Source organism: Thunnus albacares, chromosome 20 (assembly GCF_914725855.1).
Source record: "Thunnus albacares chromosome 20, fThuAlb1.1, whole genome shotgun sequence".
Taxonomy (NCBI): domain Eukaryota; kingdom Metazoa; phylum Chordata; class Actinopteri; order Scombriformes; family Scombridae; genus Thunnus; species Thunnus albacares.
In genome coordinates, this window is record NC_058125.1 from 18,433,334 (window position 1) to 18,460,158 (window position 26,825).

The 26,825-nt window shown below is 40.7% G+C and overlaps 1 protein-coding gene and 1 long non-coding RNA gene across 5 annotated transcripts; one reads left to right on the top strand and one right to left on the bottom strand.

Moving 5' to 3' along the window:
• Positions 1–252: 252 nt before the first annotated feature.
• On the top strand, positions 253–26,624 carry ppm1bb (protein phosphatase, Mg2+/Mn2+ dependent, 1Bb). Of its 3 annotated transcripts, none has more exons than XM_044337287.1 (6): positions 253–659; positions 13,551–14,393; positions 17,741–17,858; positions 18,377–18,488; positions 19,659–19,716; positions 22,114–24,712. In XM_044337287.1, exons 2-6 carry the CDS (start codon positions 13,563–13,565, stop codon positions 22,453–22,455), a joined length of 1,461 nt encoding a protein of 486 aa, XP_044193222.1. In that variant the 5' UTR covers positions 253–659; positions 13,551–13,562; the 3' UTR covers positions 22,456–24,712. The 3 variants fall into 3 exon arrangements, with proteins under 3 accessions (XP_044193222.1, XP_044193224.1, XP_044193223.1); XM_044337289.1 differs by lacking the exon at positions 22,114–24,712 and adding an exon at positions 25,907–26,624 and having other exon boundaries at positions 254–659; XM_044337288.1 differs by lacking the exon at positions 253–659 and adding an exon at positions 737–840.
• On the bottom strand, positions 2,770–7,134 carry LOC122970928. Of its 2 annotated transcripts, none has more exons than XR_006399354.1 (4): positions 7,007–7,134; positions 3,678–3,823; positions 3,353–3,431; positions 2,770–3,075 (listed from the first exon to the last, which is right to left on the bottom strand). It is a non-coding gene; the product is annotated as an uncharacterized LOC122970928 (long non-coding RNA). The 2 variants fall into 2 exon arrangements; XR_006399355.1 differs by lacking the exon at positions 7,007–7,134 and adding an exon at positions 6,200–6,234.
• Positions 26,625–26,825: the final 201 nt, after the last annotated feature.

Sequence of the window (26,825 nt, forward strand, 5' to 3'; positions counted from 1 at the left end):
TTGAAACAGCTCAACCAGCATCCTCCGCGGGGTGGACGTTTTTATTTCAAGGCTGACTCCGCTTGAACTGGTCAATTCCGGCGTACGCAGGTATAACTCACGAGTGTCTACCTTTTAGATCCAGTGCATCATAGAAGTTCGGTAATAGACCAATGAAACGTAGTATTGGTCAGGGGCAGAGCTAATTGACAGAGAGATCAGCCAATTAACGGACGTTTTGCCTAGACGTTGTGACCAATCACCGAGCATATGCCAAAAATAACACCTCCTCTTGTTCAGCACCCAAAGTCGAAGGATAGCTCTGGCCTTTCAATGGAAGAAAGTGCTAGATTTGTCAGCGTTGTATAATATAACCGATTCTCAGTGTCCATATTTGTTTTGGAACGATCGGAATAGTCTGTATTTAATGTGAGAGACAGAACTGGCGTCAAACATGCGTAAAAATCAACGCTGTCCAAGCAGGGAACCACCGAGAAAGGAATTATCGCCGCTCATCTGAGGCCAATCTCCATTATTTTTTGTCAAATAAGGAAACATAACATAGCTAGCTAGCTCACGTTAGCTCCGTAGATAGCCAGGTTAACGACATATCTTCACACAAAAGCAGAATCCAGCAGATCATCAAGATTGGATCAACATTCGCATAACAGCAGGAAAACGTAAGTAGCATGCTAGTATGTGCGCTAACGTCATTAGCAGGGGAATTGCGTTGGCTTCAACGGCAGCTAACTGTTCAGTTAACATTAGCGAGCCAGCTAACGTTAGCTCACATCAACACACCAGCAAACTAGGCCTTTCCGCAGAGGGACCATTGTAAAGAGGAATGGAGTTCAGCATGTGGTCAGTGGATTGGTATTTAACACAGAAACGCATTTTCTAAATCAGCCAGTCGGGTTCATGTTTAACATAAACTGTGTTGTAATAACGTACGTTACGTTAGCGTGCAAACAGATCATAGTCAAAATAAAACCTGGTTCCTCACCTGAAGTTTCAAAGTAACTTGGCTAACGTTACCGCCATCATTTAGCGAGGCAATTCTGAATGAAGCAAATTTAAAGTAACACTGCTGTTATCAATCAAACGACACGTTGGCCTTCAGTGCTTAGTCTGGTCCCCAGCAAGCTAATCTAGCATGGTATAACTACACTAGCTTTAACCAGCTAATGACAGCTTAGCGGACTTTGTCATAAGGGTGTCAATGGTTAGCAGTCTAATGGTATTTCCAACGGTCTGATATTACATTTACACAAACACAACGCCACAGAATGAAGCGAGATAAGTGCAAGTCACATTCATTTCAATAAGTAGCTATGTGGCGATAAATGTCCAGAGCTAATTGTGTCAATGTGTCAAACATTAACTGCACGCAGTGCCAGTTGCATTGCTGCTATATGTTCTGTTGTGTGTGTGTTGCGACCTTAGAAGGTAATTATAACCTCAAGGCACGTCTAGTATCTATGTTGAAGCCCGTGAAGTCACTCAGTACACATGAAATGCAATCTAAGCAGATAACACTTAATGTAAGTCACAAACTGGTAAGGTGTTTATAACCAGTCATGTTTCACTGCGGCAGCAGCAATTAACCGGTGGTCACCAGCTCATTGTTTACCTTAAATATTGCATATTCAGTGATACACACAGCTGTATAACAATGTACAGCTTAACTAAAGTTTCTTGATCTAGCACAGTTGGTATTGTGCAGGTGAGATGCTATCAAAATAACTGTGAAATGAACTATGAATTAAGAAATACTGAAACTTTATCTTAACATACAAGCAAATAATTTATCACAATTGATTTAGTTCAAACTTTACTCATTGTCTTGCTTGTTAACTGGTTAAGTACTGCGGCAAGTTACACTTTGTGCCTCATGTCTCAGTTGATTGATGGTACTGCAAAGTGAGCAGCTATGTATGTTAATGTCTTTCTCATATTTGATATATATTGTACAGTATATATTCTAGGCTGTATATGGGAGGGGCAGATCCATAGGCGCAGGACAGCTGTATAAATGTGGAGGGAATGTCTTGACCATAAACATGGGCTTGGTTGGTAACTCCTAACTTTGCTTCAGCTGTATAGAAATACAGGAATTTATGAGCACACATGTTCAACCATAACTCAGACTATTTTAAAAAAAGATTTTGGGTTCCCATTGAATTTGGGTTTGTATGAGCCATTGTTCTTGATTCACAGTATTTTCTTTCTCATTTTGAGAGCAACCAACAACTAGATGCTGACTGCAGCTACTAACATTTGAAACCTTGCTTACTGTTCTCTTTGTAGAGTATAGTTAGAGCTGCTGTGGTATTGTTTTTTTTCTTACTGTAAAAAATTAGCAAAGCCATTCAAACTGTCACAGTAACTGCCATGAAAAAAAAAAAGAAACCTCAGATGTTATAAAATAATTGGCGCAAATATAAGATGATCCCATCGCCCCTTTTCTAACACCTGTTTTTGGAAAAATACTTTTTGAATATAACTTTCATCAGAGTATAGTTACATACTCACACACTCTCCTACCAGGCTCTTGGAAGTGGTCAAAAATTATTTTCTCCCTCAGTTAGCATTTATAAGACTGCCTGTTTGTCATTTTGAGCTCCTTTTCATCTGCGACAGAAAGCTACAAACAACCCATAATGCAGCACTCCATGTAGGAGTTGGTTTTACACTGGAACTTTATCCAGCCAAAATAATATCTGCTGTTATGAACATGTTAATCATCTAGACCCTGAATGTAAGGCGACCCCACTTTTTCAGACGTATTCCCAGGAAAAAAACTTAAATTCGGACCAATACAGTAAACTTTCTGAATGCATTTATTCCTGTAGTAGTCTATTCTTTATAGCATCTATAGTGTAAATGTCTAACTTTATGCCAGTGTTGTCATAAATAAGCCGACTTTGCAGTAGGAATATTGGTCGGCATTCAGCAGGTACGTCATTCTTTATGTCCAGCCTGAGAGAATAACTAATGTCCCATCACTTGAACTGCTCACTCAGCGGTGAAGCGGTGATCGGTTTGACTCTGCAGTGGGTGTGATGTGATTGCGTTACCGCGGTAACTGCGGCAGCTCTAAGTATAGTAGAAGTATATTAAAACATTTCATAATGTGTCTGATATGATCAGAAATAAGTCACCCCCTCTAACAACTCAGATCAGTAATCAAACCCATCTCTATCAGATTTTCTCGTCATATCTTCCTCCCAGTATTGTGATAGGAATGTCTGAAAGTTTTCATGCAACCTGGCCTTATTCCCAGTTTGACACAGTCTAAACCCAAGTCTCATCTAGGCTTTCAAAATGACAATTTCTACCCTGACTTTCCATAATAATAAGCAGGCACCCCTACCAGCAATGTGAAGCGTATTCCTCCAAGAATCTTTATAGACAGTACTCCCTCAACTTCTGATGTGTTGGCTTAGCACGTCCTGGTTCAAATGCAAAAAAAAATGTTTGCCAAGGGCCAAATCTCTGAGCAGACAAACCTGGGTGTTTCAGTTTAATCCACTTTGGGAATCTTATATGATCTTTAGAAAATCATTGTTGATTAAGCCCTTGCTCTACTATAATTCAGACATGTGTTATCTAAGATAAGGATAATGGTAAGTTCACATTTCATCATCAATTTTGTATTACGCAGTGCTGAAATTTAGCTCAGTGGCCACTCTACTCACCTTCTCCAGTATATCAGATTGCGATAAGGTGCCCAGGTGAAGAGTACATGACATCACCTGGTGTTGGGCATGTGTCCTGCTAGCCAGATACGGGAGGAGTTCAATAGCTGATAATCTTATCTTAGTCAGCAGTCACTGTGTAAAGACTGAGGGGCAGATGAAACACAGTGTCAGTGAGAGCTTGAGACAGTCAACAAGCTTATTTTAGAGTTTGACAGATCTTTACAGCCTTGGCTGTGCGGTGATGGAACTGTAGGCGTCACAAGGTGCTTTCAAAAAATGTGAATCACTGTATGAACCCACATTGGTCTTCTGTCGTAGGGAAGAATTAGCACTGGTTTGAAAAAACAGTCCTCACTTTGACAAACCCGTTTGACAATTTTCAGTGGAGTAAATTAGTTCAACTGCAGCTTTCTCATTCATTCATAAAGATTATTCTCTGAGGGCAACAAGTGCATACCAACATGAAGGCATCTGGATAACATTTACTGTTGAGCCTTTCAGATATGGTTTTTGTGCTGATTTCATTGATGAAATATCCTCAGAGTATGAGCTATTGCATATGGATAAAAGGCTTATATTTGCCACTAACAATGGTGCACTGATATTAAGTGCTGTTGCTTTATGCTGGGGTCATGTTATTTATAGACATTTGAGAAAATGTCCATATGTGTTTGCATAAGTACATCTGGAATAAAAATGCGATGAATGATATATAGTACAACTGCAATGATTGGTTTATTAATCGATGAGCTGTTAGAAAATGAACAACTTTGATAGTTTTATAAATTGTGAAAGTAGTTTTTTAAGGGGGAATTGCAAATATTCACAGGTTTCAACTACTCAAATGTCAATATTTTCCGGTTTACTTCCCCTTTTATGATAGTACACTGTTCAGACAAAACAAAATATTTTAAGACGTCACCATGGACTCTAGAAACTTGTGCCATGTTCACAATTTGATGATATTTTATGGATCAAATGAGTAATTGATAATGAAAATCACAACTACTTGCAGCTCTGATATATAGTTTTCATTTTTAATCAACTAGATTGTTGATGTTTCCTCTCAGATCCATTGAGAAGAGTGATGCCAATGAGGAATCAAAATCTAAACCATCCCTCTTTGCCTCTGCTACACGGAATAGCTGTTAGTAACTCAATATGTATGGCAGCAGTCAATATGTGTTTCCAAAATTTATATTATGTTTGTTACACTTTGGGAGGATTTAAAGGCTTGGCTAGGTGTCTTTAAATGTACCTAGATACTCTTAGTTTTATTTTGTAAGTCACTCGTGAAGGAAGGTGATCTTGGTATTAAAAAGGTTTTAGGAAACTGCTGCAGGATTGTTAGTTGTGCTGTGTTTGTTGTTGAATGGTGTAGGGCTGCAACTAATGATTATTTTCCAGTGTTTCCCCTATAATTGTACAGACCTGGCGGGACGCCAGGCCAACGAGAACCCCTGCCAGGCCAAAAAAATCTTTTTGTTAATGCCAAAAATAACGCCAAATATCCATTCATTCGGAAATCAATAGCTTTTGGGGGCCTCTCTGTGCAGCACTGTTCTGAAACATGAGTCAACCTCTGTGTTGTTGCCTGGGAAACTCTTGGTAGTGTAGCTCCTTTTAAGGAAATGGGCAGTGCGTAATGTGTGTGCATAGCGAGTGAGTGGTTGAGCAAGTGCGAGTGGCAGAAAAGTGACGGTGAATGTGAGCAAGCAGAGGAAAAGGTTAGCAGTAAGTTGTCTGGCAGTAAATGTACGGTACAGACTACAGTGTGTCAGTTAAAAAATGCTGCAGCTTCTCAAGACCAAGAACAGTCTTGTCTGTTGTTTCCCCAACTGCTTGAAATCAAAGGGGGTTAGCCCCAAAGTTAGCGACAATGGATTAGCCTAACCTGACAACACTCAACAGAGAACGGAGAAATGTGTGGCTGCTGAATCTCTCTCAAAGTTTGCTTAGCAATCAAGTCAACCTAATCAACCCAGGAGAAACACTGTTTTCCTTATTGATTATGTTGACTATTTTCTCGATTAATCGATTAGTTGTTTGGTCCATAAAAAGTCAGAAAATGGTGAAACACATTGATCACTGTTTCCCAGAGCTCAATGTGACGTCCTCAAACATCTTGTTTTGTCCAAATCAACAGTCCACAACCCAAAGATATTCAGTTTACTGTCACAGAGGACTAAAGAAATCAGAAAATATTCACATTTGAGAAGCTGGAATCACGTTCATGTTCATGAATCATGTATTTTTCTTAAAAAAATGACTCCAAATGATTAATCGATTATCGAAGTAGTTGGCTATTAATGCTGTATTTGGCAACTAATCGATTAATCGAATACTTGTTGCAGCTCTAAAATGGAGTATCCATGAAGCTTGAGCTTTGTCATGGTGTACAGAGTCAGACAACACCGTTGTCTGTTAACTGTTGAAAGGACCAGTGTGTCAGATTTAGGGGGCTCTATTGGCAGAAATATTGGTAGAAATGAAACTAAGAATTGTTGTGTTTTTGTTACCTTAGAATGAGCCCTTTATATCTACAGAGGGAGTGGGTCCTCTTCCAAGGAGTCCACCATGTTGCACTGCCGTGTTTCTACAGTAGCCCAGAACGGACAAAATACACGTTGGCTCTAGAGAGGGCCTTGTGTTTTTTGCAAGTTTTGCAGCCCCCTCCTACACAGGAGGGGATGGTGAGGGGAGGGGTTATCAGTTGGTTGCAATCTGCAACCTCACCTCTAGATGCCACTAAATCTTACACACTGGTCCTTTAATGGCCGCTCCCTCCATGAGGTACAACCACAGACTTTGAGAATCTCTCAGGTGTATAGTGTGGGTTGTTGATCTCCACACTCCTTTTGTCACTTAAGGATCGCAGGGATTCACCATGTCACATTTGGCCTTACTCTGAAAAACACCATTGAAAACATGTAGGGTAGCCTCCTTTCCACTCTCTTCACATCTTCTTTAACTCACTGCAGTCTCATTGAGCATTTCTATCACTGCTCTTTCTGAAAAAATCAAGCATTTTCCTGAGGTTTACTTCCAGATTCTAGGACAAATTTGCATCCACTGCAGTACTTACTATTAGAAGTTGAAATCTTCATGATTTTGACAAAGTTTAATGATTACTTTGAGCATACAAAAAAACTACAGCCCCATGAAAATTTAGCAGTGTAGCAGTCGGTATCTGTTATATTCACCAATACTCTTCTTTAAAGTAATTTTTCTAACTTTATAGCTGCAATCTCTGGTGTCTAAAAACGTCAACAACGCTGATCTTCTTTGTCCTGCCATATCTTAACTAACCTTGTATATGAACTCACCTCTACTGTTGGCTTGTAATGTTTAACTGGCAATGGTTAAAGACTTATGGAAAATGCTGTCTGTTAAAGGACACTAAAATACTTAATAGACAACAACATGACATGTTTTTTTAAAATTACATCCCTATGTTGACATACTGAGTGAACCAATAAACTAAAACTATGTTCTAAGTTTGGATCTTCTGGAACAGAACCTGGAAGTTCTGGTTTCACACTTTATGGCCGACTTTGAATGTGTTCTGTAGCAGATTAGTGCACCATGGGGAAATGAAGAAATGGCGGGTCAATAAAATGTCTTTAAGTGTTGTATGTTCTTCTATGTGTAATAAAATCAACTTAAAAAGAGAGAGCGGCAAGGTCAGAGTTTGATTATAGTAAAGATCAGAAAGGGTTGTGGTGGGAGACTGTTAAGAGTGCTAGATAAGATAAAAAGGCATATTTAAATATGTAACATGAATTCATTTCATGCGTGTGAATAGATTTAATAGGGAAGGTGTGGCTTTAGAAGTTATAACTGTTACATGGGCACCAATTACACAACATGAGCTGTGTCCCAGTTCAGCGTTGGCTGCTTCAAAGTCCATATTTCAAGACTGAATACGTCATAACAGGTCGACACGGCTGCCCCATTCCAGAGGCTCCTCCAAATGCGGCTGTGAAATGTGACACGGTGTATCCTTTGCAGTCCTCACTCACTATCCCACAATCCATTCTCGGCTGGTTACCTTAATGGTGCATTCAGGTAGTTCTCTTCACCTCGTAAATAGAGTAAATACCACAGGACCATGTCATATTTACCAGGTCATTTCCTTCAAGTGGTCATCAGCCACTAAATAATGAAACAAAAACAAAAGGTTTTAGTACTGTAAGATAGTTATAATCTCTGGTTATTTCTGGTAGCTGCCTGGATATGTCATACAGGGTCTTCAAGAAAAGATGAATGGACTAATTGACCTGGTACATTGTCAGCCAGTTCTTGAGGTAAAATTTTTCAACTTGGCAATGTGATTTCTGCTGATATTTACCACTTTGTTTGTCATTTGAGGGCAACATTGGGGGGGATAAATTTGGACAATTTTAACTTTACAAGTCGCAGAGAATGCCTGAATGCTTCATTAAGGTGTGTTTGGACAGAACGTGAGGTGAATGGCCCCTGATTTGGGGCCATTTCACTTGGACACAGTTCTAGTAGGACCAGCACAGCATTGTGTGATTATCAGACTCCATGCTATCAAATTCTTTTGTGTCTTGAGAGGTCCTGGGTGCTCCTTTTGATTTAGAAATATTCCGTTCAAAAACTATTGTGCCAAGTCCATTACATTTTTGTTGGCCAGATATTCAGACTGAACGGTCATTTCATCGCCACTCCCTCATTCAGTCGGATGTTGTGTTCCTATTTTTCTGTGGGGGAAGGATTCCATTTTGGCCTAACCAATCACTAGTGAGTAACATATCCGGCCAAGAGGAGGTCAAGTGTTTAATTGACTCAAAGTAAATTATTGTGGCAGCCAAGAAGATTTATTGAAGACCTGACCTAGCTAGTGTGTTATCCATTTAGCAGTGTGTAACAGGCTGGCTTAGCTTGCTGGTTAGCTTTAACAAGCACGCTAGCAAACCTTGCCAAATGCTTACCTGCTGTCCTATTTTACCCTCTCTAATTAGGCTGGGTATTGGCCAAAATGTCTACATTGTCTAAATTGAGTTGTTATACACAAATAGCTTACCTCTAGATGTAAAAGTAACAGAGATGATAGTTGGTTAATGGCTTTGTTAAGTAGTACAGTCCCCCAAACTGTGATGTCATTAATTCGGCACAGTTTAAGGGACTGTCATGACTCCAACTGGCTCTAGATAGTGAATTTAATGGTCGCGCCTACAAGAGGTATGCACTAAAAAAAAGAAGGTTTGTGTTGTTTCTGTTTGTGTTTGCGATTAGAGATGACGCCACAGGGACTGATGTAAAAGTGTGTGGATTGCACCCTGTTCAGTCTGCTGCCAGCTGTCTCTAGGAACACAAAAAGCAGGAGGAGATGAGACTTTTCTGCTCTATCTGTGCTGAAACTGATAATTGAAGTGTATATCCGTGCTGTACCTATTTGAAACCTCTGGTATTATCAGCCCATCTTTATATGCACAGTGATGAAAGCCTTGTAAGTGGTGCAGTATTTCATAATTCTTGCTCAACTGCTTTGCACATGAACGCCTAAAAAATATGGTACGTATCAGTATTTCTGCATTTTACAAGAAAAGAAAGATTTTGTTTTTTTGGCCATATCGCTCAACTCTTCTCTGAGCTATATGTTCACATTTCTAGTGTAATCTCTCAACGAACACTTAAGATTAAAGAATGAAAGAACTAGCAACTAAAGCTTTGTTGTGACAACAGCTTGAAAAATAGTTGTGTTGACTGTAATGCCAACATGTTAGCTAATGTTGCTAAATATCAATGTTAGCCAATTAGCATAGGCCGTTTTTTTTTCCTTATATGGTATGATAAATTGTTGTAACTTTCAGATATCACTTTCATAATAGTGTTGTCTACTTAAGTGCCCCCTGTAAAGGCTCTGATTGGCTCTCTTTTTTCTGTATTGTGGAAAACAGTCATTCAAAAAAGCATCACCAGACAAATTTGTATTGCTCGACAAAATTTGAGATGTGGTGAAGTGGGGACGGCACCTTGAGGGTCTGCACATTCCTGGAAAAAAACCTCTTGAAATCTCTAAAATCACATTATCTAAATGTAAGGTTGTAAACAATCTTCAGTAATTTATTTATCTCAGATACTCAGAGCCTCAGACTATAATCAAAATCTCAAGACGCTGAGTTGTGGAAAATGTGACAACTCATGAACCTGCAGGGCAAGTGCAGGTGAATTTCAACATATTGATTTGTACACATGGATAGTGCTGGAAGCGGTGTGTTAACCTTGCTTCCAGGATAGCATTAACTGTTTTTTGCGAGTGTGCCTGCTCTCAGAGCAGCACTCGGGCTCTCTGCAGCATTATGTAATCCCCGACCTTCCACTTCCCTCTTCGTAGCCAGTAGTTTTTGGCAGACATGTGCGTCTTAGCATCAGGGGGTGTTGGTTTCGACCTGCGGTTACAGCACGGGTGAAAGCAGTTTTGAGGGGGTTAAGTGGTTGAGAGTTCCTGGTTTCAGTCTGATGTCTCAATTAAGATATTTTCTGGGGTTTTCTGCGTATGTGTGTGCGTGTGTGTGTGTGTTTTCCCAGCAGTTTCTTGCACCATTGACGGCCAGGGAGATCTCATAGTATCTGCATGTGCTCTTGCAGTCTGCATGTCTCCTTTCAGGGTCTGGTTGCTGCGACTGCTTTAATGGATGGATGATGCAACTCCCCTTTCCTCTCTCTACCAGGCGACTGAGTGTGTGTGTGTATGTGTGTGTGTCTCTTAGAGCGAGCGAGTGAGAGAGAGAGAGACATAGAGAGGGGGATGTCGCTGAATGAAGCTAAGCCTGGATGTTTGCACTGCAGGGTGGGTGGTTGCTAGGCAATGGCAGTGTGTTTGTTTTATTTTTAGAGAGAATCACTGCTGGTGAACATAACAGATTTCTCTTTCTCACACACACATGTGAACGCTCTTTCCTACCATACTTGAACATATAGACTTCTTCTGAGTGTCAGTAGTGGTGGGAGCTTGATGGAGGGAAGTCTGTTGATACAATCACGGAGTTGAAAAGAAAATAGAAATGTGAATAACGTGGCCCACTGCCCCACCCTGGACATGAAATCTAAACCGGCCTGGCGTATTTATAGAGTGTCTTTTTCTCGCACATTGACTATGACACTGCACACATGCGCAGAGCAGACACGCACGCACACACACACACACACGTTCTTCTGAAACCAGCTGTAGTCGCTCCTCGCATGTACCAGCCTTTTTTGGGCACATGCCTGTCATGCCGTGTATGCGCTCATGTGGGAGGTAATGCAGAGGGAGAAATCAATATGTTGGAAAAAAAAAAAAAAAGACGTGCCCAGGGCGCTTCTGATTTGTATCGCTTTTTATTGATTTCAAGATCTCATGAGTGCTACAACCCCAACCAAGCAATACTGTAAGCAGCTGCTGACATTAGGTCAGAATTGATTGATATGATGGAAAAAATAAAGTCCAGGTCAAAAATGCTAGAGATACATGTGGGGTAAGTAGACTGAGTATTGGAAGACTGCGGACAGTTTAAGGACCAGGAGGTGCTGCTAGTGTCTTAAGGTACAGTTGGCAGTAAATTACAAACAGAAATTTCCAAAATAAAGACCAAAATAATAAACATCTTTTAAAATAAAAACGTAACGAGCAATTTTTTAACATCTTTTTATTACCGTATTGGTCTGAATATAAAACCCCTTTCCCTTGAAATACATCTGAAAAAGTGGGGTTGTCTTATATTCGGGGTTTAGACAATTATGTGTTCACAACATCAGATATTAATTTTGAATGGATAAAGTAGTAGTGTAAAACTGACTCCTACACAGAGTGTTGCATTATGGGTTGTTTGTAACCTTAACGTTGCTAGGCTAGCGAACGTCTTCAAGTCTGTTTGTAGTGAGTGTGTTAGAGTCAGTCTGCCTTAAAAGTGTTTCGTTAGTTCAGTTTAACCTGCAGGAGTTTCTGAAGGCTCGTGTAACATGTTTTTCTGCCACGGAGGAAATCAATTCATGGCGAGTGAAAATGAGTCCAAAGCGTCTTCCGACTTTTCTACTGCAGAAATGGAATATGTCAAGCTGCCAAATACCACTGTGACAGATAAGGAGCTCAAAAAGACAAACAGGCAGCCTTATAAATGCTAACAGCTGGAGAAAATAATTTTTGGCTGCTTCCAAGAGCCTGGTAGGAGAGTGCGTGATTATGTAACTATACTATGAAGTAAGTTATATCTTAAAAAAGTATTTTTCAAAAACAGGTGTTGGAAAAGGTGGGGTGTCGTCTTATAAGGATTACGGTTACCTTATATTCAGGCCAATATGGTACATTTAGTAGAATGGAGGGCTCTGGCATAAAACGCATGGTCATCCGACAAAAAAAGTTTAATCTCCCTCAACTTCTGCCCGAATCTACCAGCATACATCCCTGGGTAATTAAATTGTAAAGTGAACACTATTTTAGAGCTGTAATGATCAGTCAATTAATCAGTGAGTTGTTCAATAGAAAATTGTCAACAATTTTGATAATCGAATTATTGTTTCAGCAATTATTATATTGTTTTTGCCACTTATTAGCATAAGTGGGAAGAACACACTGGTTCCAGCTTCCCAAATATTAATATTTTCTGGATTTCATACTCCTCTATGATAATAAACCAATTATTTTTGGGTTTGGGACTGTTGGTTGGATGAAACAAGACATTTTTAACTTGGTGATCGATATTTTTCACTATTTACTGACATCTTATGAACCACACAATCGACTAATTGAGAAAATAATTGGTAGATGAACCGATACTGAAAATAATCGTTAGCTGCAGCCTTACTGTATTTCTAGAGTGATCATTGCACTGAAAGATAAAACGATTGCCGCTTTGATAACTTTCCAGAGCAGTAAAATCTTTCGACATATTGTAAACCTCTGTGCAGTATTTTGGCATCTGATAACCCTTCAAACTCATGGATCTGTTACCCAAACTGGACTTCTAGTACCTCAACCAACACACCCCCACCAATGCATCCCGTTGCATTTTAGTAGTGGCAAAGAGCAAAAACTAACTACCAAAGATAGAGTTCATCCCCATTCAGCACTTGGCAGGTGAGAGTTTCAGTCTCTTCTAATGCAGTACTGTCACACTCTATTTTCTGCCAACAAGTTAACTAATAGTATTAGTTACCTTGTGTTCAGATAAAAAGGAGGCTCTGTGTGCTCAAAGAAGCAGATGCAGTGTAATCCTCAGCTCTGTGGTTCCTTCTTTGCTATCTTTGTCTTGTCAGGATCTCATCGTCCATTGAGTAATTAAAAGCACTCTATAATCACAGTACAAAGCAGCCTACTGAACTACTGACACCAAAACATGGTGATTTACAGAGGGATTTATAGAACGGAGGATATTATTATAGACTTGGCTATATATAGAATATTATTTGATATAAAGAATTGATAAAAGGAGTTAGTAACTACGTATTGTATTTGTGATGTTTTAAACACCGAACATGCACTTGATCAAAAAATGCTTATAAGATTCATAAATCTAGCTGAAACGTAGTCAGTGAAATACATTTTTTGATTGTTTCTTGATTTCATATCATCTCAATTAATGTCAGATCATGAAAACATATGAAATCAACTAACTACAGCGGTACTATAACGCTCCTTCTCAACTGAGTTCTCATTTCTGCTTTCACAACTCAAAACAATTTCAAACATGCAAATGAGAAGCCGTACACACCCATATTACCAATCTTCTAATTCTGTATACAATATTTTCATGATACTGTGGTGCATGGGCAGTGAAGGTGGCTGACTTAATAGTATATGGAGGATGTTGTAACATTTCATGTGTTTTGTTTCTCTCTTCTCTTTCCTTGATAAATCTCCAGCTATAGGCAGCAATGGGTGCATTCCTGGACAAGCCGAAGACGGAGAAGCATAGTGCCCACGGTGAGGGCAATGGGCTGCGCTATGGCCTGAGCTCCATGCAGGGCTGGCGGGTGGAGATGGAGGACGCCCACACAGCTGTGGTGGGCCTCCCCCACGGACTCACCGACTGGTCCTTCTTTGCTGTTTATGATGGCCACGCAGGCTCCCGGGTTGCCAACTACTGCTCCGGCCACCTGCTGGAACACATCTTGTCAGGAGGGGCCGACTTTAGTTCAGGATCCGGCTCCGTGGAGGGCGTGAAGGACGGCATCCGCTCGGGCTTCCTGAACATTGACGAGTACATGCGCAGCTTCTCTGACCTGCGGCAGGGCCTGGACCGCAGTGGATCCACAGCTGTGTGCGTGTTGCTCAGCCCGACCCACCTCTACTTCATTAACTGCGGCGACTCGCGGGCCGTGCTGAGTCGAGACAGCAAGGTGGGCTTCTCCACCCAGGACCACAAGCCCTGCAACCCCCGCGAAAAGGAGCGCATCCAGAACGCTGGCGGCTCAGTCATGATCCAGAGGGTAAACGGCTCCCTGGCTGTGTCCCGGGCCCTGGGGGACTACGACTACAAATGTGTGGATGGTAAGGGCCCCACGGAGCAGCTGGTGAGCCCTGAGCCTGAGGTGTGCGTGCTGGAACGGGCGGCCGAAGGAGACGAGTTTGTGGTGCTGGCATGTGACGGAATCTGGGACGTCATGTCCAACGAGGAGCTGTGCGAGTTTGTCCGCTCACGACTCCTGGTGTGTGATGACCTGGAGAAGGTCTGTAACTCAGTGGTGGACACCTGCCTGCATAAGGTAAGCTATTGTTTTTACTCATGATGTAAACAAAAAAATCATGCAGTGGAGGTGAAAGAATATATGACCCCCTTTACACCTTGCATTAAAATGTGTTTTGGGTGCTCAGATTGCAATCGGATAGCGCTTGACCACATGAAAGTACAGGTGTAAATGCACCCAAGACGCATTGAGGACGGATTGTGATCTGATTGGCCAAACCACCTCTGGAGGTGGTCAAGGACACATTGTGACCACATTGAACACAAGTGTAAATGCAACGATGTTGGCGGAAATACATTGTTGCGCGCAACTGTTCCAAACCAGCAAGGTAGCAGCCATTAGCCAGTTAGCGAGCTAAGCTACTAGCAAGAACGCTATGGATATACAAGACACTCATGGATGAGATCAACTGTCAGCTTCTTCCCCCTCTTTGAAAAGCAAGTAAAAGTCCATACAGTAGCGCAGCTTCATGGACGGCTACCATCTTTTTTTTGTTGTTGTTGTTGTTTTTTTTGGACCTGTGCAAAGAGAGGAGGATGTGATGTTCAGTTGTTTGAACTGGACAGAGCGATCGGATCTCAATGTTGACACTGGAGACACATATTAAAACCAGGTGTAAATGTAATCAGGTTAAATGATATCTAGATACAATCTGGATATGAGACGCATTTTAATGCAAGGTGTAAAGGGGGCCTATGTTGTTAAATGTGAACAAAAAATTTTTTAAAAAGGCACAAAATTCATGTTTTTCATCAAAATTAAACTTTTGTTGTCTCCCAGTGTGGTTTATAGGACAGAGATATGTTTCAGGATTAGAAAGTTACAGATAATGTGAGAATGATCATACAATATTCTGGTGATAATGGTTTGAATGTTGAAAATGAAATCTGAATATGTTGAGGAATTTGAAATAGTCATGTGTTGAGTACTAATTAAAATACTTCTTTAAACTTTTTATTGTTAATCTTATATTGTGATGGTTGCCCTGATAGTGTTGACGAGGGAATAGTTGAAGCTGTCTAGTGTTCGCTTTGACTAATATCTTGACAGAGTGGGTGATGATGAGGGTTTAAACCGTCATCAGATCTCTGCTCTCGTTCTTAGCATTGGGGAAAATGTGACTTGTTCGAGAACAAAAGCTTCAGGTATTCATATTTGGAATGATAACCAAATTTGAACCAAATATGTAAATAATGGATCAGTATCACAACGTAACAGAATGATCTTGCGCATAAAGAATGTAACATCTCAGTCTGAGATCAGATCATCCAGATAAATGATTTATTCATTCATCAGTTACTATTGGCTGTTCTGCTTCACTTGGCAGCCTAGTTAAATGGTGCATTATTGCTTTCAAATCTGTCCCTGCCCATTGGCCCTTTCAGCTATTGATAAATCACTCTTTGCCTCAGCTGAACTTGTCCATAAGTACACATCTTGAACTTTTGCCTTCCATGGATCATTTATTTTGCGTCTAGAGTAGTCCAATAACCAGCAAGTACACAGCAGTCTAGTTATTTTTACCGTGCTGGACGGGTTATCTCAAGTAACAGCCACACGCTGTCATAAATCTTCTGCGCTGCCAGTGCCTTTTGTGATGCATGTAACAGAGTGTACATTAAGCGCGGGACGATATGAAATTTCATGTCGTGATAAATCCTGACTGACATAACTGCGATTCACGATATTATCCTGATAATCATCAAAATATGCTTAAAACTCTTAAAATGCGGCTAAAACATACTAGAATCTCTTAACCTTACATTTTGTTAAGAAATAAATATTTTTATTGCATCAGAGATGGGACACACATCTTTTTTTTTTTTTTTTTTTTTAGTGAAAAACGCAAAAAAAAAAAGCAGTGACGGGAACGGGCTCCCCCTTGTGGCAATTCAAAATAAATCAGGAAATCAAAATAGGACTGTACGTTAGCGAGCGAGACAGCTTATCAAGTCACTCGTGAGGATATTCACGATTATCCCGATAATGGAAATTCACCACGATCAACTCATCGTGTTTTTTATCGTGATCCACGATAAAATCTTTCATTGACCCATCCCTAGTGTACACTTACAGAAAGTTACTCTGACCACATTGACTTTTACAAGGTAATGACAACGTGACTATCCACTGGTTTAAAGCCAGGGCTCTATTTTGTCTATGTGAAGCCATTTAATATGCTGTCCAGACGTTGTGTAATAATACACATATTACAGGTGAATAAAAGCCAAGTCTTAGAGGTTTCTAATTAAAGAATTAAAAAGACGACAGTGAATTATCAGTTTGAATTATCTCTCAGTAACTTGCTGTATAAAATATAAATGTCAGTTTGTGTTGTGTTTTATGAAGAGGTACTAAACCTACCTGCTTCTGTGGTATTGTATTACGTCCATGATATATCACAAACAGTTTATTACTGTTTGTCAAATTGTTTATGATGCATCCGTCATTTATAATACTAGCAACAGCAGGAGAAAAAGTTCTGACATGTTTACTGTGTAAAAAAAAAAATTCAGAAAATGTAAAAAATGTCCAAAAATGACCTCAGTTAAAATATAAATGATTTTTATTATTGCCAGATTGACACCACTTCACAACGAAAGCTGTACATAATGTTCACTAGAAAGCTTTGATGGTGAAAAGCAGCTACAGAAATTGTTGAATTTATCTTTTTACAGTAGGACTCATACACTGCAATGCTTCTCCTAGGTGTTGTTTTGTTTTCCTTAAAGATTCCCCCCCAAGACATATTAACGATGTATATAAAATATTCTACTTTAAAATGATCTATCCTTCTCCCTCATTAAAAAAAATCCAGAAGTTTTCCTTCTAAATACAAGATGTGTCCTGCTTCACTGTAAAGTCCATTCTCAGTGTTTGTGTGCTGGAGGCTTGAAGTTTCCACATCATCACACTTGTGTAAGATGAATACTGGACCAGGATTGGCTTCCAAACTAGTTGTGATGTCGCAAATCACGCTCATAGGCCCTCCCCTTAAAATTAGATTGTCAGTTCAGAGAAACTTTCCACTTTCAGCAGATGAAAGTGAAAACAGCCTTGTAGTGTCAAACTCTGCACGTACATCATCCTGCACAGTGAAGCTCAAACATTCAATCGTAGGAACAAGAGAAAACACGTTTGAGTGGAGGGGGACTTTTTGGTGAGCATTTTCCACATCACTTGACAATCTATAGTGAAGAGTGGAAAAATTCCTATATTTTAAATAAGAACAACAACTCTGTGACTGTTGCCAGTGTCATGTTGATTTTAGAAATTGTTTTTGCGTCACATGTTTGTATAGTTGCCCCTCTACTTTGTGTTTGTTTTAAACTTTTATTTGTTCTGTCCCTGTCCTCATCCTGCAGGGGAGCAGAGACAATATGAGCGTGGTGTTGGTGTGTTTACCCGGAGCCCCCAAGATCTCAGAGGAGGCTGTGAAGAAAGAAGAGGAATTGGATAAATACCTGGAGACCCGTGTTGAGGGTCAGCATACATGACACGCGCACACCCACAACTACACACAATACATATAGGCTAATAGACTGACAGTATGCATTATGTTCAGTAGAGACCTTTTACATTGATCTAAAATTAGAGTCACAAATTTACAAATCAATATTAGTTTCAGTGTTGCTGCCACACCAAGCACTTAAACTATCACAGGCTGATATGCTGTAATGGTTTGTAATAAACATATAACTGCTCAGTAGTAGTTAAAAGCCTACACTGCATGTTTTCAATGCCTATTTGAAAAATGTTTTTCTTAAAAGGTTAAGTGAAACAAGTGACCACGCACTATGCTCAGTTACTGTGTACACAACCGGGACAAAATAAACATTCTTTAGGTAGTACACATATTTGAAATCAGTCTGCTACACTGTGCTGCTTCCCCCCGCCCTACTTTGGACAATTTCTCAGCCCAGAACTTGCTATAACTTTGCCTTGGTATACAACATAACCTCTCACAAACCCCCCTTGCCACCTTTTGTGTTTGCGTGCAGAGCTGCTGGGGAACTGTGGGGAGGCGGGAGTCCCTGACCTGGTGTCTGTCCTGAGGAGCATTGCCACAGAGAACATCCCCAACCTTCCACCCGGCGGAGGCCTGGCCAGCAAGTAAATACACAGCTCGGGACAACATTGAACTACATGTTTTACATTTCAACCACACTGTTAAATAATATAGGACTCAACTATCCATACACATTATGTTGTTACTGCTAACAAACTTCTAAAACTCATAATTTACCACCAGAATGCATTTTAATGAACACATAAGTCATAATTTAATGTATTTGCTCTCTAACCCCACAGGCTGCCAATAATTATAATAACTTTATTTATTTTTTACAGTAAAAAGTAAAACCAGATAATTAATAAATAAGAAAGTCAGTTAAAAGCCAGTTATAAAAGGTGTGTTTTAACTGACATTTAAAAGAAATTGCATAACTAGCATTGAGGATTTTACTGGCAATAGATTCTGAGGGTTCACGACCTTTTAGCCTGTTTATTTTGCAAAGATATGAATATTTATCCATGCATATTTCTCATGAAATTGCATGCACTCGAACATTTTCATGATTTCATTGGTCTTGAATTTTCCAACTTGCAGAAGCAACCCAACATGCATTACTTCATTTTTTGATAAATACCTAAATACACAATGTCAGAGTTGAAAGAATTAGTTGAATAATCGATTATTCAATCAACAAAAAAATTAATTGTCGACTATTTGAAAAGCAAAAATCCCAAACTTCTCTGGTTCCTGCCTTTAAAATCTTAAAATCTTTTATTTACTTTACATCTTGGTTAAATTAATATCTTTGTATTTTAGTCTGTCGTCAGACTAAAAAGAGAATTTGACCTGGGCTCTGGGAAATTGTTTGCAGTTTTAATTAGTTTGTGATGTTTTATAGATGTTTAATCGAGAAAATAATCATCAGGTTAATTGTTAATAGAAAATAATGAGGACATGCAGCTGTTTCATGTATTCCAACAAACACATACACGCTTTTCAAAACTTCCAAACATGCAGACAACACTGATCGAAACACTTAAATGTATATATGCAGAAAGAGAGTCTTTGAAAGTGTCTTTGTGCACATACTAGCAGATACTCAAATATCGACTCAGATGCTTGCTTAGTTCCATTTCAACGTTAATCAATACACATTTGCAAAGAATGAACAGGGATTGTTTGTATTATGTCAGGAGTCGTTCTCTCCTCTAAGCAGCGAGCTTGTGTGCTTTGTGTGTGTGTGTGTGTGTGTGTGTGTGTGTTTGCAGACGGAGCGTGATCGAGGCGGTGTACAACAAGCTGAACCCTCACAGAGAAGAGGAAGGGGTAAGTTCATGTCTCCCTCTCTCTCTTTCTCTCTCTCTAAACCCCTCACCTCTTCAACCTTTCACTCCCCCCCTCCCAACATGACCTCATAAACGAGAGTAGCACACACACCAGCCCAGACAAGGACACCCTTTTGTGTGTGTGTGTGTGTGTGTGTGTGTGTGTGTGTGTGTATGTATGTACGTGTGAGAAAGAGAAGAATGAATGTGGTTAAAGTGTGAAAGAGGGTAGAGGATAGACTCAATAGAATAACCTTGGCAAGTTTGGTGAAACTTTATCGACTGCATTCCACGTTGAAAAGCATTGAAGCACCGCGCGTTCAATTTCGATTTTGTATTTATCATTGAAATAGGATATACAATAAAACGTAGATAAACCTCTTGAACTCCTCAACACTGAATGCACATCGTTTAAACCAGCATAACCTGCAGATGACTTAAATGTGACTAAATGAAATGGTTTGATATTACTAAATGCTTCATGACCCTGAATAAAAAATGGTCTGCATTTGACCTTTTTATAAGCATTTTTAACTGTGATAGTAGACTTAACAAATAATATCCTCAAGAAGCAATTTACTCTATTTTGTATTATTCGGTCTTATATTTCTGAGTTAAATAAATAGCATGACATAATTCTTCTTCAGTCTGGTTTTCAGGATTGTTTTTTTTTTTTTCCTGAAAACAAGTCCTGCAAACTGAGCAGAAGAAAGAGAATGTCATGATGATTCAAGGACACTTAATAAATACAATATGAGAAATAGAATAAGAAAGTTCTCTAAACCAATAGCTGCTCTGGATGCAGCATCTAGACATGATTACTGACGTTCTACATTCTCAGTCACACTTGTCTCCATACATTTAAAAACAACAAAAATGTCAATAGATAATACTCTTCTGGCACAGCTATTCAGTTTTGAATAAACTTGCTCAGAAATATTGCCTAGCGCTTTCAGAAACCCATAAATCACAGTTATAACACACCGAATTTATATCATAAATACTGTTTTGGCCTGACTAAAAGATGACCCTGACTATAAGGTGACCCCCCTCGTTACAACAGCTGTTTTTGAACGAAGACTTTTTGAAGATACGACACACTTTCACACTCATCCTGTTGGGGAAAGTTTCCCCGAGATGATATTAATCCAAGAAGAAGAGAGTCCCAAATCCTTGAAGCCATTTCTCTCATAAAAGTGAAATACTTCCGTCCGCAGAACATAAATCTCACATTTTGAGCATCTTTCGGTTACATACTCACACTCTCTCTCTCCTGTCAGGCTCTTGGAAACAGTCGTAGTTATTTTTTTAGCATTTTTCAGATTTTTTCAGTGTTTTTTTTCAGTCTGTTTGAGCTCCTCATCATCTGTGACAACAGTAATTCTTGGCTGCTCGACAGGCGATTTGGACCCCGTCCCGTTTCTGTAGTGAAGACATCAGAAGACACTTTTCACTTGTTTTTACTCGTCTAAAAGACTCAGAAGTCTGTTTGTTTATAGTGAGTCTTTTAGAGTCCATGATGAGTGAAAACAAGTGTAAAGTGTCTGCCGATTTGGTCAATCACTCGCTAGCCTAGCAACATTAAGGCTATAAGCAACTTATAATGCAACTCTCTGTTGGTGTTGGTGAGTAAAATATTGTTGTATATATTCAGGCCAAACAGTGGTAGAAACAGGATCAAATTAAAATGTTATTTCAAATGCTAAACATTGTAAAAAAAGATGGATGTTAAGAAATACACTTGAAAATGGAGTTTCCCATCCACTCCAGTCCACTTGAAAAATTTCAGCTATGCAACCGCAAATCTAATGCCAGCTCGAGAATCAGAGCTCAAAAATTAAGTTTATATTAAATTCACATGTAGTGTAGCGTAGGAGGACATCTCACATCCAGTATCCTGCAGCAGACACTTTTACAAATATCATTCTTATTCTAAAGAAGAAATTAGCATCAGATGTTTAGTAGTCTGGAAGGGTGGACGTGATGGTGTGTGTGTGTGTGTGTGTGTGTGTGTGTGTGTTTGTCAATATGTACGAGGGCACATGATTGTATTTGTCATATTAATGGCAATGAGGTCTTGACTTGCAGGGCTCTTTTCTCAGAGCTGTGTGGGTACTGACCAACCCCCTTCTCTCTGTTATACCATACAGCAAATATCACAAAGGGTTGTTGGTCACAGGGTCAGAGGTAGCGTTTGCATGGGCCTGTCCGACTGGTGCAAGAATGTCTCTGACATCGTCACGCTAGTGTGTGGTAGATATTTGTGTGACAATGATGTGAGTACTGTGCCACTGCTTGTTAGATGTGTGTATGTGTGTGTGTGTGTGTGTGTGTGTGTTGGTGTGTGTTTGACCGTGGAGCGTGCCTGCAGAGTCTGACCCCTGGCGTGTCACCTCAGGCCTGTGCGGGGGGAGAGGAGGAGAGTGAGGAGGGAGGTGGCAGCACGGCGGCTCACCTTCTGGAGGCTCTGCGGCAGTTCCGCCTGCACCACCGGGGGCAGTACCGCACGGTGCTGGAGGAGTCCCTGGCTGCCTACCACCTGCGGGGGGACAACACTGCCGAGGGAGCAGGGGAGAGCAGGAGGATCTCCGACAACAACGACGACGACGACAGCAGCGACGGCCGGGAGCAGCCCGCCTCCCCTCCCTCTCCCCCCTCACCCCCGCCCTCACCCGCCACCGCTGAGCCGGAGACCTGCCAAGACGCGCCCACTCCTGAGTCCGATCCCTCCTCTGACTGAGCAACCCGCCTGCATACCCAACCACCCACCCACCCATCCGATCCTGGTCCCAGAGCTCTAGTCAGATGCGCTATGACCTCTCCTCCTCTTTCCTTCATCACAGAACTTGAATGGACACTCTGGCCACTTCCGGCTTTATCACAGTCTGCAACTACAGCCACCGTTGCCATTCATGATTATTTTAATAATGCAATGGAAATAAAAACGGCCCTTCTGTCTATTCAAGTTCTGTCTCCCGGAGCTACATATTTACCTTCCACCTAATGAGGACCCCCCCCCTCCCCTCCCTTTCCACTGACCACCTTGGCTTGGATTCCTAAACTTGTCAGCTACCTTTACGACTTGGCCACACTGATGTGACTGATGTTTACAATAGAAAATAACCCATAACAATCATTGGCAAAAGTGGCTGGTTAAGCACCCCCATAGCCTACATTTACCAGTGTTGGCTTCTGGCTGATACCCTTCCTTAACCCTTCCCCTCTCCCCCCCTCCAAAACCTCAACCCCACACCTGCTTACAGCAGACGAACTGAAACAGAAAGAAGGAGAGGAGACCCTAGGAACTGCAGCTGTCTCAAACACACTGCTCTGTCTCCAGGCCTACTTCATCTACAGACTCAGAACACACTCTTTTGTGTATATGTATGTATGTGTGTCTGCATGAGTTTGCGTGACCGAGCAAGAGACCAGTCATCACTACTGAAATGTGTGTTTTTGATAGTGGGGAAGGGGGGATACTTGAGTGTTAGCCCGTTTATCCACATTTTCAGCAATCTTGGGTCGTTCAAACCAGTCTGGGTACTGAAAAACCAGGCAGTCTGACCACACAGGGATGCTTGTGTGGATGGGTGGGTGGGTCGGTGGGTGTATACTTGAGGTTTGATTTAAATCATTCTCCCACCACATCACCACATGTTAGTATGCTGCTTCACAGTCACCACAAAGGAGCTGAAATGTGTTCCTGGTTGGTGTTCAGGTGGATGTAAATTTGAGTAACTCTCAAGAAGGCAAAACATGTTAGGTTACCAGGCAACCAAAGGAGACATAAAATTTAAATGAAAACCAGACTGAAACTCTAGAGCCACACCAGCAAGGCTGTAATGCTCATCACACACTTGCAAAGAAAAAACAGAAAGTTTCACCAGGAGGACAAAAATGTAAAGTGTGGCCTGAAGGTGGCACGATAGGAAGTATTAGTGAAATCAAAAAGTGTTATCCTTTCTACAGTGGGTATGTCTTTGTGCTAAGCAGCACTGCATTGTGTGACTTGGCTCAGCTTTCGTCAGTCCCGTGTCTGCTTCGACCCAGCAACACAAAGCTTTGTCAGTTTTAGTTTTAAGCTGTCGTTAGCAGCTCAAATCACAGCTAATGTTGTGTGAAGGTTTTCATGTTAACGTGCCTACAGTTAGCATGTAAACATACGTGTTTATTGGATGCTGTCGGTTGTTAAATGCTAACGTTAAGATGTTTGCATGACGTTAGCTATTTTGAGCTGAATGCTAACATTACAATGGTGACCATGCTACTTAAGCTTTCATCTCAAAGCGCAGCTGAGGCTGATAAAGTGTAGCTTAGTCTAATAAAAGTTGAGCTAAGTCAAACTGTGTAGAGCTGGAAAAACAGTCTGGCCAACATCTTTTTTTTGCCAAACATGCCAACAGTTAGCATGTAAGCACACATGTTAACGACTAGAATATTAGCGTTTTAATATGTAATGTTTATCATGTTAGCTTGATGATATGCTAAAATTTACTGTGTTAACGTGCTACATGCTAGCATGCTATGCTATCATTCATTCATTAGGTTGAGAGGTATTCTGACCGGGAAAAATAGACCTGATTACTGCGCTTGATGATATATTGAGATCACAGTGTTTTCTCCAAATATTGATCCATCAATCTTTTTTTCCCCAAATATTTTAATTTTGACCGACAGACCAGGTTACCAACATTTAATCCATAGAGTCACACAACACAAGCGTGGCTGTAAATGTCATTCCATTGAATTCCATTATAGGCATTCAAGCCATGATGTCCAGTCAGGGACTTTAAAACCTGGTTTAGCACCTGTACGATCGATGACACCTGGACAACAATGAATGTGTTACATGTGAGATGGTTGTGTGTCTGTAAATTCCTAGTATGGCTGAAGTATTAATAAACCAGGTTTTAATTAGTCACCCTCTGCTCATGCTGACTGGTATTAACTGTGGCAGATTAAAGCCCCACATACAGTATATATTCCTTTACTTACAGGTTAACAAAACAAAATGCAATCTCAAACTCTTACTTCATTGTGAAAGTTTGATTCAAACAAACAGCTGAAACCTACAGTGTTTATTTCTCTTCTCTGTGAAAGCAGGTAGAAAGAGGTTATTGTGAGCCTGTATAATGCCCTGTACACAATGACTCTGGTAATGCATGCACTGCACTTATCTTTTCAATATCTAAAGGCACTTAACTATATGAGGGGAGGTTATGCTTAACACTGTGTGTATGTATGTATGTGCGTTTGTGTATGTATGAGTTGTATTTGTATGCGGTTACGTGGGCCAAATCAGTCCCGCACAGTTAAATGACAAATTAACAAATAAAAATGATTTGAGGTATAATGCCATGATTTGTGTCAAGTGTATGAGCATCTCTTAAGTGTAACTTTTGTCACTCGGTCCTGTACCAAATCAGTCACCATGCAAACGTGTACATCAGGGTTGTGATTAGGGATACAAAAAGCAGGAAAAAGTCATATTTTTCCATTTAAAATGAGTTGTATGTCCCAAAAAAATGTTTAAAATCCCTAATATAGAGATAACAATATGGTGGCATTTGATACAGGGCCATTCCCCGAAACTTCTAGAGGACTCAGTCAGTGTTTCTATATTTAATGTGTTCTATATGTTTCTGTGTAGGTTGTGAAGTTTTTGGTAACAGCTCGAGTAGAAAGTAAACCCTCACCTTCCTCCTCGCCCTCCTCTGTCAGCTTTTAGCTCCAGCCTAGACTCGAAATTTCATGTCAGCTGCTTGAAGACGTGTTAATCTGTCATCTGCTTTTGGGCTTGTCTTAAAACAATAGAGGCTCTTGAGGGGGGGGGGGGTTTGAAACCTCCAAAATAAAAGCCCGCTGCTGTGCTTGAGCTGGCGGCAACAACTGTAGGGACTCCTCGGTTCTCTTAATTTCTCCCCTGTTTTTCAGTCTTGACAGTTGGCCTTGTGATTCTCCGCAAGGTGAGTCATCAGAGGTCTGGGTTCTGGTTGTGTTAAAGGCTGGGCAGGGGAGTCTCATTGTCTTTCACCATTATCCATTCATTTTGAATAGATGAAAGGGCAGCGAGGTTAAAAATGTACCATCTTCCAGTTTAAATACACTTAAATCATCAGGAGCAGTATCTTAACTACAACTCTTAACGCATCTCTCTCTCTCTCCATCTTCTTTCCTCTTTACTCACCCAGAATGCCGGTGAGCTGGAAGACCCCTGGTAGCCGTGGCAACGACCCCGTGTCTCCTCCCCCGGTGATCGGTGCGTCCGCCCAGAGGAGGAGTGTCTCTCCATTGCGCCATGTCTTTCTCCACTAAAAAGAGGACATGTGGTGTGTGTTGGAGTGCGTGAGTGTGCGTATGTTGGTTGTGCATGTGTGTGTGTGTGTGTGTGTTTGCAGCAGTGGGACAAAAGACGACAACAACAACTACACACACACGCAGACCGCTTTAAACCTGGAGGGAAAAAAATCACTTTTCAGAAATGTCAAGATTTTATGAACTGAAGCATTGTGATGGTAGAGATGATTTTTACCATTGAGGTGTTTTTTTTTTTTTTTTTTTTTTTTTTTTTTTTTTCTTTTTCTTTTTCTTTTCTTGAATGTTGACGTTGAACACCTGACTTCACAATGACATGAGGACCTTGTGTGAGTGTGTTTGTGTGTGCAAGAGAGAGCTGGTGTGTGAGAGTGTTTTTTTGAGGAGGGCCAAGAGAAGACAGATGGTGGATAAAGACTTTGTATGTAATTCTTCTTCTCCTGGACTTTTTTTTTTTTTTTTTTTTTTTTGTGCTCCTGGGTCTGATAATTGCCTAACACCCTTGCTTCTCCCCTCTTAAAAGACACACACACTCTCTTTAACACACACAGGCACACCAAAAACCCATAAACACCCCCTCTTCCCCCCCCTCCCCTCCCCTCCCCCCCACCTACCCCCACCTCCACCTGTGCACGTATGTGATGTGCCACCTTAGCAGGGCACTGCATGAGGACTGTGGTTCCACATGTACAGCTACGTGGTTTTCTAGTCGACAGGGATGGACGGCCATTGGTTGAAACAGACTGAACCCGAAGGACCTCTGGATTCTGATTGGCTCCTGCCGTGTGAGAAGTG

Excerpts from the sequence above, each read along its gene's own strand:
- ppm1bb (XM_044337287.1), top strand. The coding sequence starts at position 13,563 with ATGGGTGCATTCCTGGACAAGCCGAAGACGGAGAAGCATAGTGCCCAC. Across the intron at positions 17,859-18,376 it reads CCTGGAGACCCGTGTTGAGG|AGCTGCTGGGGAACTGTGGG; the intron begins GTCAGCATACAT and ends GTTTGCGTGCAG. Across the intron at positions 19,717-22,113 it reads CTCACAGAGAAGAGGAAGGG|GCCTGTGCGGGGGGAGAGGA; the intron begins GTAAGTTCATGT and ends GTGTCACCTCAG.